The sequence below is a fragment of the Panthera onca genome, chromosome F2, assembly GCF_046562875.1.
Source record: "Panthera onca isolate mPanOnc1 chromosome F2, mPanOnc1 haplotype 2, whole genome shotgun sequence".
Classification (NCBI taxonomy): domain Eukaryota; kingdom Metazoa; phylum Chordata; class Mammalia; order Carnivora; family Felidae; genus Panthera; species Panthera onca.
Window position 1 is genome coordinate 80029882 of NC_138356.1, and position 18819 is coordinate 80048700.

General features: G+C 48.7%; 1 protein-coding gene across 6 annotated transcripts in view; it reads right to left on the bottom strand.

Annotated features, from left to right (window-relative positions):
* Positions 1-18819, bottom strand: part of TRAPPC9 (trafficking protein particle complex subunit 9) — a 570835-nt gene that overhangs the window by 376265 nt on the left and 175751 nt on the right. For all 6 annotated transcript variants that reach the window (XM_060611403.3, XM_060611405.3, XM_060611407.3 and 3 more), the window contains one exon: positions 4821-4945. In XM_060611403.3, the coding sequence (XP_060467386.1) occupies positions 4821-4945 (125 nt within the window). The remainder of the gene's footprint in view (positions 1-4820; positions 4946-18819) is intronic.

Here is an 18819-nt window from a genome sequence, read left to right on the forward strand (position 1 = left end):
GATGGTGATAGATCTTCATGTGGATCTCGCTGGGTTCTTATCTGGGTCTCTCTGTGCTTACTGGACCTTGAGGTCTGTTTCCTTCAGGTTAGGGAACTTTTCAGCCATTATTTCTTCACATACATGTTCTTGTGCACACGCTCTCTCCCTCCCTCCCTCCCCTCCTTCTAGGAACCATACGGTGGCAATGTTAGCACATTTGGCATCATTCCAGAGATCCCTTCAACTACCCTCATTTTTTTTTAATTGTTTTCTTTTGGCAGTTCAGCCTCCTTGCTTTCCCATCCTGTCTTCCAGATCGCAGATCATGTGGCCCCTCTCATCTACAGTGAATCCCTCCGTGGGTCTTTCATTTGAGTTACTTATTCAAGCTCTGACTGGTTGTTGTTTCTATTTTCTCTCTCTTTGTCCAAGTTCTGAGTTCATTGACTTGTCTCAATTCAGGGAGGGTCTTAATACTTTGAACTCTTCAGGAGGCATGTTGCTTATAACTGTTTTGTTTAGTTATTTGAGATTTCGTCTTGTTCTTTCATCTGGAACATATTCCCATCTCCTCATTTTGTCTGTGCTTGTTTATATGTATCAGGTCAATCAGTTGCATCGTCTCCCAGTCTTCAAAGTAGAGGCCTTGTGGAGAAGTCATCCCCGGGTCCCACAAGTGCGCTCTGGCCCGGTCACCAGAACCGAGTTCTCCAGGCGTGTCCCTTGTGTTGACTGTATGCATCGTCCTGCTATGGCTGGGCTGTGACTGCTGCAAGCACACCTGTGGGCAGGGCTGGCTCAGAGGCCTAGCCGTAGCTGCTGGGAGTATGCTGGTGGGTGCAGCCGGCTCCCCTCCTCCCGGGGGCAGGACCCCTCTGGAAGGAGTTGGTCCTGCCTCAGGCTGCCTGCCAGGTACAGCAGGATGGGAGCCACCTGGAAGGAGCCTCTACAGGGGTAGGTGGGTGGGGCGGAGGGAGTCCACAGGGAACACCAGGAAGCAGCAAGCATTGCTAGCAAGGGAGACAGAGGGTGTGCGAGTCTGCATCTGCCCATGTCGGGCCAACTAGTGTGGAAGGCTACACATGTTCAGCACCTCCTTTCCTAGAGAAACTTCCTACAGACCCCAGTCCCTCTAGCACATACCCTACAAGTAGTGAACACCCTCCTTCATCTATGGCACATGCGTTTCTGAAAAATGCAGCTCCGGAGCTGTCCCTGTGACCCAGTGATATAGCCCACAAGCCCTTTCAGAGCGAAGACTGAATTTCCTATAGCCCTCTGGTTTTGCTGGAGTGATGTCCCATTGATTTTCAAAGCCATAGGTCATGGGGGCTTGTCATCCCCAGGACAGGGTGTACCGAATGTGGGGCTTGATCCCTCGGTCCCTGGGGAGGACATCCACACCTAGGATAGCCCTTCCAATCGTGGGTGCCCCTGTAGGAGTTTGATTCCCCATCACATTTCAAAGTGGGGGCTTCTTTACGTGTTTAAGCTGCAGAGAATCCATTGTACCTGTCTTGAGGTCATTCTCAGAGACAGCTGCTCCATTGTAGTTGTAGACTTGGTATGTCTGTCAGACAAGGGGAGCTCAGGATCCAGATACTCAGTCATCTTTAAAACTTACATTGTAGGGGCGCCTGGGTGGGTCAGTCAGTTAAGTGTCTGACTTCGGCTCAGGTCATGATCTCACAGTTTGTAAGTTCAAGCCCCACGCCGGCCTCTGTGCTGACAGCTCCGAGCCCGGAGCCTGCATTGGATTCTGTGTCTCCCTCTCTCTCTGCCCCTCCCCCGCTCACACTCTCTCTCTCTCTCTCAAAAGTAAATTTAAAAAAAAAAACATTTAAAAATAAATAAATAAAACTTACGTTGTAAAGAGGAATTTAGGATAGGCATTTTAGCAGTCACTATTGTGCCTTATATTCAATTCTTCCTGTACTCCAAAGCTCAAGGTCCTATTTCAATCTGATTTTCTCCACTCACTTAGAAACTTACTTCATGTTTTCATATTAGTCCTCTAATTGATCAACTGTAATCTCCACCCTTATAAATTCCTGGTGAAACCTCCGTAGCACCAAAAGCAAAGGTATATAGTTGATTCAAGTCCCTCTGTTTCTGGTTCCTATAGAACACATTACTTTATGGTCATAGATGTAATTAAAATGTCATAGGCATCTCAACAACAAAAAAAAGATGCTCATTATCACAGAAATACAAATCAAAACTGCCATGAGGTATCATCACACACCGATCAGAATGGCTAAAATCAACAACACAAGAAACAATAGGTGCTGGTGAGGATGTGGAGAAAGGCGAACTCTCACGCACTATTGGTGGGAATGCAAACTGGTGCAGCCACTCTGGAAAACCATATGGAGGGTCCTCAGAGAGTTAAAAATACAACTACCCTATAATCCAGGAATCACACTACCGGGTATTTAACGAAAAAATACAAAAACACAAAATCAAAAGGATACATGTGCCCCAATGTTTATAGCAGCATTATCAACAGTAGCCAAATTATGGAAGCAGCCCAAGTGGCCCCTGACTGATGAATGGATAAAGATGCAGAAATATACAATGGAATATTAGCCGTACAAAAGAATGACATCTTGCCATTTGCAACAACATGCACAGGACTACAGAGTATAATGCTAAGCGAAATAAGTCAGAGGAAGACAAATACCTTATGATTTCACTCGTGTGTGGAATTTGAGAAACAAAATGAGCAAAGGAAAAAAGAGAAGCAAACCAAGAAACAGACTCTTAGAACAAACTGATGGTCACCAGAGGGGATGGGGAAATAGGTGATGGGGATTAAGGAGGCACCTGTCAACACCACGTGTTGTTTGGAATTGTCGAATCACTATCACATTGCATGTTAACTACGCCGGAATTAGATTTCTTAATTTTTTTTAATTTTTTCTAATGTCTGTTTTTGAGAGACAGAGAGACAGAGCATGAGTGGGGGAGAGGCAGAAAGAGAGGGAGACACAGAATCTGAAGGAGGCTCCAGGCTCCGAGCTGTCAGCACAGGGCCCGACGCGGGGCTCGAACTCACGGACTGCAAGATCATGACCTGAGCCTAAGTCGGATGCTCAACTGACTGAGCCACCCAGGTGCCCCTGGAATTAAAATTTTTAAGAAGAGGCATTGGGACTCTGTTTCTCAGTAATTTTGGGAAAAGGCACAGAGAAAGAAGGTGTCACGGTGCAACCGACAGGGACTGGAGGGGGGACTGGTGGTGTCATCGCCTCAGAGCCACGGTTCTCTCTTTGGAGGAGACCACCTACTCAGAAAGTTGTGTAGAACCTGTCCGTTTGCATTCTCGTGACACAGGCCTGACACACAGGCCGCACCCAGCAAACGGACACTCCAGTTGGGCACTTCCATTTAAGCACGTTTACACTCATCTTACATCTATACACACTTACCGCCCAAGAACTACAGCGCACCCAGCCTTGCAACGCTCAATTCAAGAAAACGCAATTGATGGCACAGCCACCACGACCCAACCGACTCTGAACGAGGACCTCCGGGATCCTGAGGTTCTGCCCTCGATTCCAAGAGTCTGTCCCGTGGGGAAGGCCACACGACGGTGGAGCGGAGCGGCAGAGGAAAGTGCCGGTCCTCGGGGGGCCTGGGCAGGGAGGAGAACCGACGACGGGCCAGGGCTGGCTGTCAGGAGGCTTCAGGGGACGTCACACCCAAGGACCCACGAGGACATCACTGCTGCAGCTTCCCCATCCCTCCGTGCCCCGAACTCCCCCGACAGCATCCCGTGCCCTGCGGTTCCACCACACCTCCCTGCCTTCCTTCCCGCACCGGGAAGCATCTTCCCACATCCAGTCCCCGGGCTCCCAGAGGAGCCCAAACCCGCAGTCGGGCTAGTGTGCGGGAGCCAGATGCTGGACAGCTCCCAGCTACACCAGCACCTCTCTCTCTACTGCGGCGCCCTCAGTGGCGGGGAGGACTCCCTGAAACCCGACTCCCTGTGACTTCCATCCACGGACAGGACCGCCGTCGACCAAAAGCAGCTGGCGTCCCTCTTGCCCTGACCTCTCCTCAGAGAGCATCCGTGCTCAACATTCTCCGTGCCACAACCAGCTTGGTCAAGCTCGGTGGGTGGGTCCCCTCGATCAACACCCCCCAGATGCTGGCGTCGAGACTGTACGCAGCACCCACAGGGCTGGGCCTCAACACACGCTCACTCGACAAGCCATTCTGGTGACCCTGCTGCCCGCACCCCCGCCGTAGCTGTGAAGGCCTTCGGCGCTCTCGCTACACCCCGTCCCTGGACAGGCGCAGACCGACAGAGCTTTCCCAAATGCTGTGGACGCCAAACTCCAAGCTCGGGCTCAGGCCCCTCCCAGGGCTCCTGGCAAACAGCGTCCTCTGCTCTGCCAGAAGTCCCTGGCACCTTTACACTAGCAGTGTGTATTCATTTTGACTTCCTCACCACTCAGAAACCAATTCGTGGTTGGTGGCCAAAAGATTAAGTTTCGGGATGAATACAGAGAATGGTCATTCAATAAATACAGTTTTCAAACAGGTAAAAGGTAGGAAACATTCCACTTTCATCACTGCACTCCTTGACTCAACCCCCAAATTCCCAGTATTTCATGGAAATGAGACTTAACCACACAATCATACAAGCTTCATTGCAACGGCTTTCCAAAACATGCCACAGGGAGAAATACTGAGGAACCAGCTTTCCACCAACACGATTCTCTTTCTTTCTTTTCTGAAGAGCACTCAACACTGCCTCCAAAAAGGCAGAGTGGCCGAAACCGAGAACACCAAGCCACCGAGCAGACCGTACCTGTGCAGGGTGGACTCACCTTCACGTGGCTCGGGTCTCCTGGTTTGCTGCCTTCAGGGGCGTTCACAGGCTTGCTCTCCACTCGAGGCCGAACGACCTGTCGAAAGGGACTGCACAGCGGAAAGCCACTCACGCTGATTCCATCTAAAAGTAAAATTTTAAGATGCTTTAGCACTTATAGAATATGGAGTATTTTAAAACCGGTTGGTTTCCCTGAACTTGAATTCAGGTATCAGTTTCGAACAAAAAGAAGGTAGACAATTTTACATGCGTATCTGTAACCAGCTCTGTCCCCAGTAAAGACCTAGAAACGATCACCAACACAGTACAGTAAGCATCCCTGACGTCCAGACCGTGGTCTCGAGTTCTCACTTGTTCACTTTTAGGGAAAAGCAGCCAGGGCAGGCTTCTCAAAGAAACGGATGACGCCAAGTCAGTGGCAGGAAACGTACGGGTGAGCTTGGACACCTCGTTCTACGCCAGAGCAAGGAAACCAACCAAGACAAGGGCTGGGTCAAAGGCCTCTGCACCCAACTGCAGAAGCTCCCTCTGGCCAAGAGGAGACAATGCAAACTCAAAGTGATAGTAAATCCAACTGATGGATGCTCTTCAGGTAGGTTTAAATCCGTATCTAATGGATCTAATTTAAATCCACATCTAGGGGCACCTGGGTGGCTCATTCAGTTGAACATCTGACTTGAGCTCAGGTCATGATCTCGCGGTTCGTGAGTTCAAGCTCCACATCGAGCTTGCCACTGTCAGCACGGATTCCACTTTGGATCTTCCATCCACCCCACCCTCTCTCTTCCTCTCTCTGCCCCGTCCATGCTCACGCTCGCTCACTCCCTAAAATAAATAAAACGTGAAAAAAAATTAAATCCACATTTAATCCATGTGTTCATTGTAATTTTCTTTTAAAGTCAATGGCCATCTGTGGAGGATAAGAATCTTGATTTTCCTGAAAATTGGTAAATTAAAAAAACCAAGCATTTATGAACTGTACAACTCAATAATCTCATGATGAGCAGCATGTATCTTTATAAAAGCATTCTAACAAAATGATAAAGAAGGGATAAAATCGGAGTACTATTTTACAACCCCTAGTCCAGGATTTTTCAACCTCAACACTGAGACGTGGGGCTGGACAATTCTCCCTGTTGGGGACTGTGCTGTGCAAGCAGGATGTATAGCAGCATCTCGGACCTCTACGCACAAGATGCCAGGAGCAACCTCCCCCCAAGTTGTAACCACCAATTGCCACACGTCCCCTGGAAAGGGGAGTGGGAGCAAAATCGTCCCTGGTTGAGAACCACTGATCTGGACAAAGCATGGGCAATTAGCAACATCACAACGAGAGAAACAAGTGGGCATTCGCTGCCTCCTGACCTAAGAACACAAGACCACGCTGGACTTGCCAGAGGGATCAGAGGTGAACCTGATCCAGCTTCTGGATCCAGCTGCCCATTTTCAGGAAATGCAGGGGACGGAAGAACACCACAAGTGTTCAGAAGGACACCACAAGTGCTCCATCAACAAGCCCACGCTGTCGAAGTCTCCTTGGGCTGGATGTCCCAGCTTCCTCAACAGATAAATTATCAGGAAAAGGAAAGAGCAGGGGTACCTGCACATTAAGAGAAACTTAAACAATCAACTCGTCTATGTAGGGACATACTCATAATGCTAAGACTATAAGTAAGTAAAGCTAAGTACTGACTAGAAATCAGGACGGTGCTCCCTTTGGGGGTAAAGATGGGGCAATGAGAGGCTATCCAGCTGGCAAAGCTCTAGATTTTGATCCAGGTCCTAGTTAGAAGAGTGTTACCTTCTAACAACTCATCAAACTATTTATTTGTTTTGTATCATTTTCATCTTTTTTTTTTTTTTTAATTCCCGTATAATCAACACAGCGTTAGGAGTTTCAGGTGAACAATATATTGATCCAACAATTCTACACGCTACTCAGGGCTCAAGATACCCTAATCCCTTCACCTATGTCACCGTCCCCCACTCACCTCCAGAATCTGTTTCTAATGTCACCCTAAAAAGCTTTAAAAACACAGTTCTGTTTTTATTTTCAAAAAATTTTTAACTGACTTTTCAAGTAAGTGTTAGGATTCACATGTATGTGTGCCAGACCCCCTACTTTCTGGGACACTGTTCCATTTGCAAACAAGTCTATTTATATGGACAGGTCTGAAGTGACAGATACCTAAGTATCTGTTGCTGGAAACAAGTTCCCAACGAGCTAAGAAGACTCCAGCTGAGTTAGTGAGTTTATTGAACAATAGTTTTATTATTCAAGAACATAAAGAGATGCTGTCCTGTCAAGTAAAGCTCAAGTAGTTGAAGGTGTGTAACAAACCAGCTGGCATGCACAAGTGTACCCCCAGTGTGTCAAGTACGAGAGACCTCTAGCATAGACCAGGCTAACGGAACAAGTTGCCAGAGGCCATGTATGTGAGAACTGAAAACCACTAATTTCGGCTTAAGATACATGGGAACAGACACAAGAGAAAAACAAACATCAAAAACTGAGATCGGTAAGATACCAGCTCCTTTCTGTAAGGTATTTTGTGGCTTGTAAACTTGCCCCCATCTTACAGAAGAGCCATGAATAACCTCCCCGAGGTCAGAGTGGCAGTAACTGATCCTGGGACAGGCTACCCCACACCAAGGGACTATCCATCTAGTAACTTGGATGGCTGGGTCCCACAAGTAGGTCAAACCGCACAGGGACAAAGTGAGTATCGGGGCATTACTTTTGCAGACAGCAGGCTAGGCAATTCAGACCAACTCAGCCACAGAGAACAATACAGAACACAAGACAGCCTTCAAATCTCTTCAAGGTGCTGGAGAAGCAGCAAGGCAGTGAGTAACCACAGGGCCATGATCTGGCAGAAGAAGAAACTACTTAGACGGGAGGTGGCACTAAATTTCCTTAGACGCCTCAGGGTGCCTGCAGATTCCAGAAGAATTGACCGAGAAGCTGAGAATCAGGGCAGAGCCTCTGACAAACTCTCAGCACAAAGTAGGAAGTGTCCCCCAGGCAGAGCAGAAGGAAGTCCCAGAAGCTTTTAGGGGAGGCACCAAAAGATGACCCCATAAGTGAAGGGTAGACTGGAAAGAAAGCAGGCTCCCAGGGGCCACGGCCCAGCCTTGAACTGGGTCGGTCCTTCTAGCCAGATTCTGGCAATTCTGCCAGAATCCATTCCTTGTCACCTCTATTCTACCCCGTGTCTTCTCATCTTTGTGCTTTTCCAATTCTCTTCCCTCTGACAACCATCTATGTGTTTCCTCGTGTCCCGCTGTTAGTTAACATGCTGCCTGTTCCATCACGTGTCCCCTCGTCACTGTGGCAGAAAGCAAGGACTCTTCCTCGGAGTCCAACCACCTGTCCACCCCGAGGCCCGTGCCTACTGCACGCAGAACGAGTCCAGGAAGACAGGAAGGCATACAGGCCAGGAGCTGCTGGCTGACGTATCTTTGCCAAGTTACTTAAACTCTGAGCTTTCAATTCCTCATCCCCAAAATGGGACCAACCAGAACCTGTCAACTGCATGCTTCTCTGCAAGAACGAGTTACAACATACCAAATATTTGTCACAATGCTGGGTACCTGGCAAGCATTCAACAAAAACAGGTATTATTATTAGAGCAACTTACACACATTAGAGATTCCTTAGCAGACTATAGACTCCTTGAAGACACAATTCTTGCTTCATTATTCTATCCCTTACAGTAGCTCACACAGGCTCCAGCAAATCAAACTCTCAGTAAATATTAAAGCAATGACTAAGCTATAGGGTCAGATAGGATACTCCGTTTGCACACCACGTTCACCCAAAGTCCCATCACCCCAAAGTCACAGTCAACCATCAGCTGCGGGTTAGGCGAAATTCCATCATGCAAAGTCCCAGCCCACAGCTGTTACACTTGAAGGAGCTTCCCCTCCCCGCTCTCCCAGTACCATGGGCACCATCTAGAAAAACTCTCCACCACACCATGGGGCCTGTGAGGGGGCTAGCACTATGAACACAGACACTGCAAAACATAAACCCCACACTTCTCAGCACCGTGCCCTAGACACGAGGTCAAATGAAGCCTGTGAACCAGCACAGCGCTCAAGTCGACCAACAGTCACTCAGCCCCTAGGTCACCCTCTGCTGAGTTAAGGTCAGGTGCCCAAAATATTTTAAATGTGAGCACTGTCACTCTGACTCCCACACTCACACACAGCCTGGGACAGAGTCTTCTGCTCTCCCCCAGGCAAAGCTCCCATCATCAGCAAATTACACAAACACCACCAGCCCCCAAAGGACACAGATTCTTTTTTACCATGGAAATACGAGTCCTTTCTCACACTAACACACTGCTAAGGTCTCCTTTCCTGCAAGTGGTCCAGAGCCCTGGAGGCAAGGGGAGGGTGCTGTAAAGCCAGCCCACCCTCTGTTCCTAGTTCCTTCTCCAGCAGCTGGTTTTGGTGGGACTAGGGGTGGCCCAAATCCAGCCGTGGCCAGAAACGGAAGTGTCGTGTCAACAGCGGCTGATCCAGACAGGAGGCACCAGAAGGGCCACACGTGGACTTTGTAGATTTCATGTACAAATTCTAAAGGGCAGAAGTTGGGGACGGAGGCATCTTCCTTTGAATCAAATGCTATGAAGACATAGGCATTCTTCCCAACACATCGAGAGAATCTGAGCAAGTCACAAAACCCTATGAACCTCCGTTTTCTTAGCTTGAAAATGGCAACCAACTCAAGGTGATCTATGAAAATATAAATCTGCAATGTCTCTGAGCTAGAAGGATCTAGGCTATGCACTTAGCAAAAAAAAAAAAAAAAAAAAAGCTGAAAATTAGATCTGAAATTTGCCTCCTTTTTGGAGAGAGACCTCAAAACTTCAAAGAAACCTCAAAAACCTGTCATCTTGAAGCACAGAAAAATACAACCAAAGCCCCTCCACAGCTTCTTTATAGACTATTCTGCCCTCGGATCCAACCGCGGGTGAAAGAAGGAATGCGTAAGTAGGAGCGGAGGCAGAAGGGAGCTATCTGAAGGTTGGAAGATGAGCCTCGGCCCACACAAGGATGGGGCTGGAGAGAAGAGGCGGCTGCAGAGGGGGGGAGGGGAGAGACGGAGCAAACCACCCACCGCGCCCGTGGAGGGGCGGCTCGCCAGCTGGGCCAGGCCGCAGGGGAGAAAATTCTGCTCACTCACTCGGGCAACTTTTCTGCCAGCACGGGCCATCACAAATAGAACAGAGAACAGATTGCAGTGGCAATTACTGGGAAGACAAGACCAAAAAAGTGACAAACAGGAAGGCGGCCTAGTGGGAAGACCAGAGAGGAGTGGATTCTCGGGGTATTTAAGAATGGATGAAACCGCGAGATCACCATGAATCAAATGGAGCTTGACAGAACTTCATAGTTACTGTTTACAGCGCTCAACTTTTCCATTAAGAGCGTTTCTGTGGGCAATTCAGAGGTACGATTCTGTACGCGAAAAGAGCCCGCTCCCGAATTCAGCTCCAGCACAACCACGGTGACCACTCGGGAGGAGGGCAGCTCAAAGTGGGACCCGCGTGGCAGAAACCAATGGCAGGCACAACCAACAGCTGCAGTGACGAGGGGCGGTGACGGCGTCTCCACGTGCCAGGCCCTGGCAGGGGCCATCGAAGGTCCCTCACTCTCCGCGGGGCAGCGCTGTCTTCTCGGCTCCACGGAGGAGGAGGCTGAAGAGTCTGAGAACATCGGTAACACCGCACAGTTCGTCAGACGCGGAGCCAGAACTCGGGACTGTCGGATCTGTGACCACCCGGAAAAACCGCGACAACACACGTCAGTGCCCCCATGAGCTTCCAGGACAGCTCGCCAGCCAGAGTGTGGTGCGGTATGCCACACAGCCCTCAACCTGCCTTAAGGAGCCTCACAACGGCTTAGCGTCCACCTCCACTGGTGGGTCTCCTCAAGCAATGGGTCCATTTTTGCACCTTCCAAAGAAAGTAAGGCTTAAGGCAGAGTATCAATTTCTCTTGCGACAAGTTACAGGCGCTGGAATAAAACAAAACTAGGACAAAATACATTTACAAAAGCAAAAGGAGACAACAATCTCCCAGGGGGAGTTGGTCAGAATATGCAGTTCCAGGTAGGATATATTTTGAAGATGTATTTTCATTTATTCTTAAAAAAAAATCAATGGGTGCCGGGGGGGGGGGGGGGGAGGGGGAAGCCCATCTGGTTATCATAAAATACAAGAAAACCGAAGGAATAGAAGCATTTGGCTCAGAAATTAGCCAATACTCATCCTCAACTTGCATAGAGAAAGCAGGGAGTTCATTCATTCAGAAACTTTAGGATAGGCTTAGGAGAGAAAGTTCATGCAGAAACAGCAACCTTCATAAACCATTCACACAAAACCGTCCTCACACCCACGGCAGGCCGGCTTTCACACTAGCCTCCCTCTGTTGGATGCTCAGTCTCGATCCTGTGAGGACTCCCCACTCCAGGCCCTGTGCCCTCACTGACCTTTGGAACCTTCATGTACGTGATGCTTAAAAACTACCCGCTGAGCCCATGAAGGGTTCCCAACTAGCTACCCTAGGCCCACACACATGAGCTGAGCCCATGAAGGGTTCTGGGTGGTTCCCAACTAGCTACCCTAGGCCCACACACATGAGCTCCTTGGGATTTCACTTATTGGTAGAACACTCATTTATTCCCACACTCCCACCCCCAAACCTGCTCTGACCTCTGAACACTCCCATGTACCCCCTGCACCTCCTCATTATCCATCAGCCCCCTTACGTCCCTGTCTGCCCTCTCCAGCCTTCGCTTCCACAGTCGAACCACAGGTCACAGAGCATCGTCCGTAAAGGATCCGACAGTAAACACTCGAGGCTTTGTGGGCCGCAGGTCTCTGCCACAGCTACTCAGCTGAGCTGCTGTCGGGCACAAGCAGCCGCCAACATCCAGAAACGCATAGAGATGGCTGCGTTCCAGTAACACCAAGACAGGCAGCAGGCCCGGGGCTGGCGGCTGGGCCACAGTCGGAGACACTCACCTGCACTTACAACACCCCATCCCCCAGGAAAGCACCCATCACTCCCCTGCCTGCTCCTCCCTCGACCCACCTGACAAGGCCCCACTCCAGGCTAAACCCCAGTCTACCTTCTCTGTAGGGGCACCTGAAGCCCAAGGTCAATGGGGAAAACCATGCACTGGGCCCAGCAGGCTGCCTTCAGACCCACCACCACACACCTGGGGCCCATAGTCACCATGTGCGTAAGGTGGCCCCCAGATGAGTCTTCCCTCTCCTCACATGTCACTATCACCCACTCCCCTGCCTCCTCCCCACTGAGCAGCCAAACCCAAGGGGAGCAGAGAGACAACCAGAGGAGAGGGGAGGACCACCCATCTCCCATCACTGGGCCTAGGACTGCACTTGGGGTCCTGTTAAGGGACAGCCTGGCTCATCCCATTTCCCGGGTGCTCCCTGTGAACACCCTCCCTGTGCGGTCAGCAGCTCTGCCCCCTCCCCTACCACAGCTCTTTCTTTTAACACCCCTACTGAGATGTAACCAGCACAGAATAACCACCGAAGTTTAAAGCATCCAACCGGAGGAGCGGACATTCGTAACACCATCAGCGCAACGGGGATCGTGAATATATCCATCAACTAAGCTTGCCTGTGCGTCCTCGCATCCACCCCCCAAATGCCGTCCTCCCCAAGCCCAAGCCTCCTCCCAGCCCCATGTAAGCACTGCCGTCACCATAAAGGAGTTCACATTTTCCAGAAGTTAATCCAGATGGCATCATACACATTAGATACTGTTTTCTGTCAGGCTTCTGTCACAAGGCATCCTCCTCTTAGACTAATTCCAACATACTGCACGCATCCAGGCTGGACTCCTTTTAATTGCTGAATAGTATTCCAACGAATGCCTGTAACAATCTGCTTACCCATTCACCTAATTTATGAGCCCTCAGGCTGCTTTGAGTTTTTATTACAAATATAGCCGCTCTGAACACGTGTGTCCTAGTCACTGTATGGACACATGCTTTCACTGCTCTTGATTAAATTTCTAGGAGTAAAATGGCTGGGTCACATGGTAAGTATAGGTTTGATTTTCCCAGACCGTTATTGATGAGCTACTAACGTTTGCAAATAAGTCAAAAGGACTCCAAAGAACAAGGAAGAGAGCACCAAAAATGAGCAGGCGACCTGAGAAAGAACGCAGCGTGACCTCTAAAAAGGAGAAACAGGGCAACGCAAACGCTCATCGAAGAGCGCACCCGAAAATCGGCCATCCCCGACGGAAGACCCCAGGCGTGGCTCTACCCGACCGCACACGACACATACGTCCGTGCAGGAGAGCACCCGTGGGTCCCCTCCAGGGGCACGTGTGGAAGTCTGGGCCACAGCAAGGCCTCCTCCCAGCGCCCAAGGTGTACGGCATGCTGCAAGAGCCAAGTTCCAGGAAGCTCCTACCTTGCAGCCTACTGGTAGCGGTCCCCTTTGTTGGGAAGGAATGCCATTTGAGTCCCCGGCTGCACAGGAGCCCAACCACAGCAGACGTTAAGACCATTTCCTACTTCTGTTGACAGGACAGTATTCAATCTTCTCCTCCCAAGACGCTCAAGTGGACACAACTGAAGCAGGGGACACTGAACCCCAGATAAGGACATTTGTGGCCACTAGAGACAGGGCCTAGAAACGCGTGACCAGAACGCAGACTTCTCTTCTCGCAACATCTTCAAGAGAAGCCAACACTTCCCAGCCGCTGGCCACCCTGGCGCTCCACTGACCGAGACAGACCGCACCACCAGAGTCGGGACAAGGACCCTGGCATGGACCACAGACCCCTGCACTAACCTGACTCTGGCCGGAAGCCCCTCAGGGCAGGAACAGTGACCTTCCACCTGTACTTGAACCATCTGTCACGGCACATAGCACATGGGGGAACTATCTGCTGGGTTAACAAATGCATCTACATCCTTCGGTCAATTACTAAGCGACGGGAAACACCTCTCACCGTCAGGCCGCTGCACGGCACACAGGTGGCACAGGGCAGACCTCCAGGGCCATCACTCAGACGGGCGGGGACGCGCAGGCCCCTGAAGCTGCCTGATGGGACGGCCCGAGCTGCGAGCCTGCATCTGGAAGCTCCTAATCAAAAGGAGGGAACCAATGATTTTGTGAATGAGTCACTTCATGGAGGAATAATCATCCAAGGACTATATTCCAAAACACCAATAAGTCACTTCTCTGTAGAATAAGAAGGTCAGAATGGGTTGCTTTGAAAAGAGGTGCGTTCCTCATCACCATGCTGGGCCAAGCCGGAAATGGCAAACTTCTTAGCCAAGACCTTGGGGACAACTGGCACGAGGACAAAGTGTGGTGACCTGGCCCTTGTCTCTCCTTCTTGAAGCAGCTCTCGGGTCATCCAGGGCCCCCCATGTCCCACTAGCCCAGGCCTTCTCCCTGTGCACATAGAGGAGGGGAGTCCCATGGGACCAGGAGACAGGAGGCCCTGGGTTCCAACCGCAGGGTATCCCCATGTCTGGCCACAAGTGGACTGCTGACCAGAGTCTGGACATGGAACCAGAGCTCTGCCAACCTGCCCCCCACCTTGGGGAGGACATCCCGGCTCCCTGTTCGACAGCACGAGTGAGGAAGAGCTCCTCGCAGGTTCCCGCTCTGGGTCTTACAGCTTTTACATCTTGTTTACATGCATTACTCCATTTCTACTTCAAGAAACACAAATAAATGAACACCATTTCTCCAAAGAAAGCTGCAGAAAAAGCTCAATTAGCATATGTTATTTTGGGATAAAAATCAGGCAAACAAAACCAGAGTACTGCCAGTTTGAAATTGGAAGTAAACGCCTTTTCACAAGATAATCAAGGGAGAGTGGTGGTGTCCCAAGGCAAATAATGACATGTGCCTGTTCTCCTCTTAGAAACAAGAGATGCAAAGTACAGTCCGAATGTTTTGTGTACCCTTCACAGCACTCCGTGAGCACAGAGCACCCCCAAAACACAGGGAACGTCATTACCTCGGTAGTCACCCAGCCAAGCCACAGTTTCCTGTCGGAACACCAATTTAAAAAGTTATCAAAAGTACACCCCAGTCTCCCACAAAACCCTTCTTCCCCAACAAATCAATGTTCATACCTACAGGCACATGCTCATAAGGACTAACATGCACACCGTTCCAAAAACTTGCTTTCCTCTTTCTGCCACGAGGTTTTGTGTTTTTTTTTTTTTTAAGTTTATTTATTTTGAGAGAAAACACATGCACATGAGTGGGGGAGGAGCAGAGAGACAGGAGGAGAGAGAATCCCCAGCAGGCTCCACACTCAGCATGGAGTCCAGTGCAAGGCTTGATCGCACAAACCATAAGATTGTGACCTGAGCAGAAATCAAGAGTCAGACACTTAACCAAGTGAGCCAACCAGGCGTCCCTGCCACAGGGTTTTCACCCACACATAAAGAACATTTTCCCCAGCTCACCCATTACCTGGACACCAAAGCCAGGCACACTACAGAAAACTACAGACCAATATGCCTGCTGCAACCAGATGCAAAACTCCTTGATATAACATTAGCAGGGGCTCTTGGGTGGCTCAGTTCGCTAAGCATCCAACCTCAGTTCGGGCCATGGTCTCACAGTCATGAGTTCAATCCCTGCATCGGTCTCCATGCTGGCAGTGCAGAGCCTGCTTAGGATTCTCTCCCCGCACCCCCCCCCCCAACTCTCTCTCTCTCTGCCCCTCTCCCCTGCTCATGCTTTCTCTCTCAAAATAAATAAACCTAAAAAAAAAAAAAAAAAAAAAACAAACAGTAGCAAACAAATTCAACGGCACATTTAAAGGAGTATATACCATGATCAAGTAGGATTTATCCCTGGGATGCAAAGACAGTTTAACATACATAAGTCGATAAATGTGATACACCATGCTAACAGAAGGAAAGATAACAATCCTATCATCTCAGTCGATATAGGAAAACCATTTGCCCACTTCAAAATCTTTTCATGATAAAAGCCCTCAGAACTGGGTGTTGAAGGACGTACCTCAACATAATGAAGGGCATATAGGACAAGCCCAGTTACCATACCCAATGGCAACAGCTTGCAGCTTTTCCTGAGATCAGGCACAAGACAAGGTGGCCCACGCTCACACGTGTTCAACTTAGTGTCCAAAGTCCTTGCCAGAGCCATCAGGCAAGATTAATAAAAGGCATCCAAATCAGAAAGGAACAAGAAAAAATGGCTTTATTTGCAAATGCTCTGATCTTAAATATAGGAAATCCTTAAAACTCAACCAAAGGGGGAAAAGAAACACATTAGGTCTAATCAAATTTAATCAACTTGCAAGATAATAACATTAGTACACCAAAGTCAATCGCTTTTCTATGTGCTAACAAAGAAATGCCTGAAAAATAAAGACAACAATCTCAATCACAATAGCATCAAAATCAAGAAAACACCTATGAATAAATTTACCTAAGAAAGTGAAAGATCTGAACACTGAAAACTGTACAACTTCAATGAAAGAAACTGACACAAATAAATGGAGATATCCCGTTTATGGGCTGGAAAAATATTGTTTAAAATGTCCCTACTACCCTAAGCCATCTATAGATTCAATACAATCCCTATCGAAATTCCAATGCATTTTTCACAGAAAAAGAACAAGCAATCCTAAAATCTGCACATAGCCACAAAAGACCCCGAGGAGCCAAAGCAGTCCTGAGGAAAAAAGACAAAATCGGAGGGATCACACTCCCTGATTTCAAACTCTACTAGGTAGCTGTAGTAATCAAAACAGCATGGCACGGGCATAAAAACAGACACGCATACTACGGAGACAGAACAAGAGCCCAGAAATAAACTCTCACAGAGACTGTCAACTAATATTTCACAGAAGAGCCAATAATACTCAGCGGGGAAAGGATAGTTTCTGAGATAAGTGCCGTCGGGGGAAGCGGATAACCACACGCAGAAAAAGGACACCGAGCCTTATCTCACACCAGGCACAAAAATTAACTCAAAAGAGATTAAGACTTCAACAGATGAACTCCAGCAAAGAAGCTCCTGGAAGGAAACAGGAGAAAACCGCCATAGCATTGGTCTTGGCAGCCGTGTCTTCATGGGACACCAAGGAGCAAGGAACCAAAGCGAAGACAACACGTGAGACTACCAAGTAAGCACAGCCAGAGAAACTATCGACACAATGAGAAGGCAGCCTACAGAATGGGAGAAAATCTCTGCCAATCATGTATTTGGCAAGGGGTTAACATCAAAATATATGAAGACCTCACACAGCTCAGGAACAAATCAGCAATCTGATTAAAAAAGGAGAAGAACCGGGCTGCCTGGGCGGCTCAGCCTGTTGAACATCTAACTCTTGATTTCGGCTCAGGTCACGATCTCACAGTTTTTGGTTTTGAGCCCCATGTCGGGTTCGGTGCTGGCTGTGCTGAACCTGCTTGGGATTCTCCCTCGCTTGCTCCCTCCTGCTCCCGCTCCCGCTCCCTCCCTCTCCCCTGCTCATGCACTAGTTCATGTGCATTCAAAATAAACTCATAAAAAAAAAAAAAATGAGAAGGGGCACCTGGGTGGCTCAGTCAGTTGAGCATCCAACTTGGGCTCAGGTCATGATCTTGCAGTTCATGGGTTCAAGTCCTGCATCAGGCTCACTGCTGTCAGTGCAGAGCCCACTTTGGATTCTCTGTACCCCTCTCTCTCTGCCCCTCCCTGCTCATGCTCTCTCTCAAAAGCAAAACATTTTGGGGGCGCCTGGGTGGCTCAGTCAGTTAAGCCTCCGACTTCGGCTCGGGTCATGATCTCGCGGTTCGTGAGTTCGAGCCCCGCGTCAGGGCTCTGTGCTGACAGCTCAGAGCCTGGAGCCTGCTTTGGATTCTGTGTCTCCCTCTCTCTCTGCCCCTCCCCTGCTTATGCTCTGTCTCTCTCTGTCTCAAAAATAAGTAAAACATTAAAAAAAATTTTTTTAAATAATAAAAATAAAACTTTTTTTTTTAATGAAAAGAACCAAGTATTTCTCCAAGGATGAACTACTAATGGCAACAAGTACATGAAAAGGAGTTCAACATCACTAAACATCAGGGAAATGCAAATCAAACCACAATGAGCTATCATCTCACACTGATTATGACAGCAGTCATCAAGAGACAAGAGACAGGAGTTGGCAAGGATGTGGAGAATAGGCAATCCTTGCACTGTGTTGGTGGGAATGTAAATTTGTGCACCCACTGAGGAAGACAGTATGGAGATTCCTCAGAAATTTACAACCACCATATGATCCAGCCAGTTCTGAGTAGATTTCCAAAGGAAATGAAAGCAGCATCTCGAGACGTCGGACTCCCATGCTTATTGTAACATTATAGCCAAGATACGAAATCCACCTAAACATCCATCTACAGATGAGTGGGTATATACAGATGAGTGGTCTGTATACGATTCGATATTATTCCTTGATAAAGAAGGAAACCTTACTATTTACAACAGTATGGATGCACTTTGAGGACATACTAAGTAAAATAAGTCAGAGAAAGACAAATACTGTAGGATACCACTTCTATGTGGAATCGAAAAGAGCCAAATACATAGCAACAGAAAGAATGACAGTTACCAAGGGCTGAGATATGGGGAAAATGGGGAAAGGTTGGTCAAAGCGTACAAGCTTTCAATCAGAAGATGAATATATTCTGGGGCTCTAGTGCACAGCACTGTGATTATGTTTAATAATAATATATTACATACTTAAAGTTGATTTAAAAATAGATCTTAAATGTTCTCACCACATGGGAATGCAAAGTGGTATAGCCACTCTGGAGAACAGTATGGAGGTTCCTCAAAAAGTTAAAAATAGGGGCGCCTGGGTGGCTCGATCAGTCAAGCGTCAGACTCTTGACTGTGGCTCAGGTCATGATCTCACAATTCGTGAGATCGAGTCCCCGGTCAGGCTCTACAATGGGCACAGAGCCTGCTTGGGATT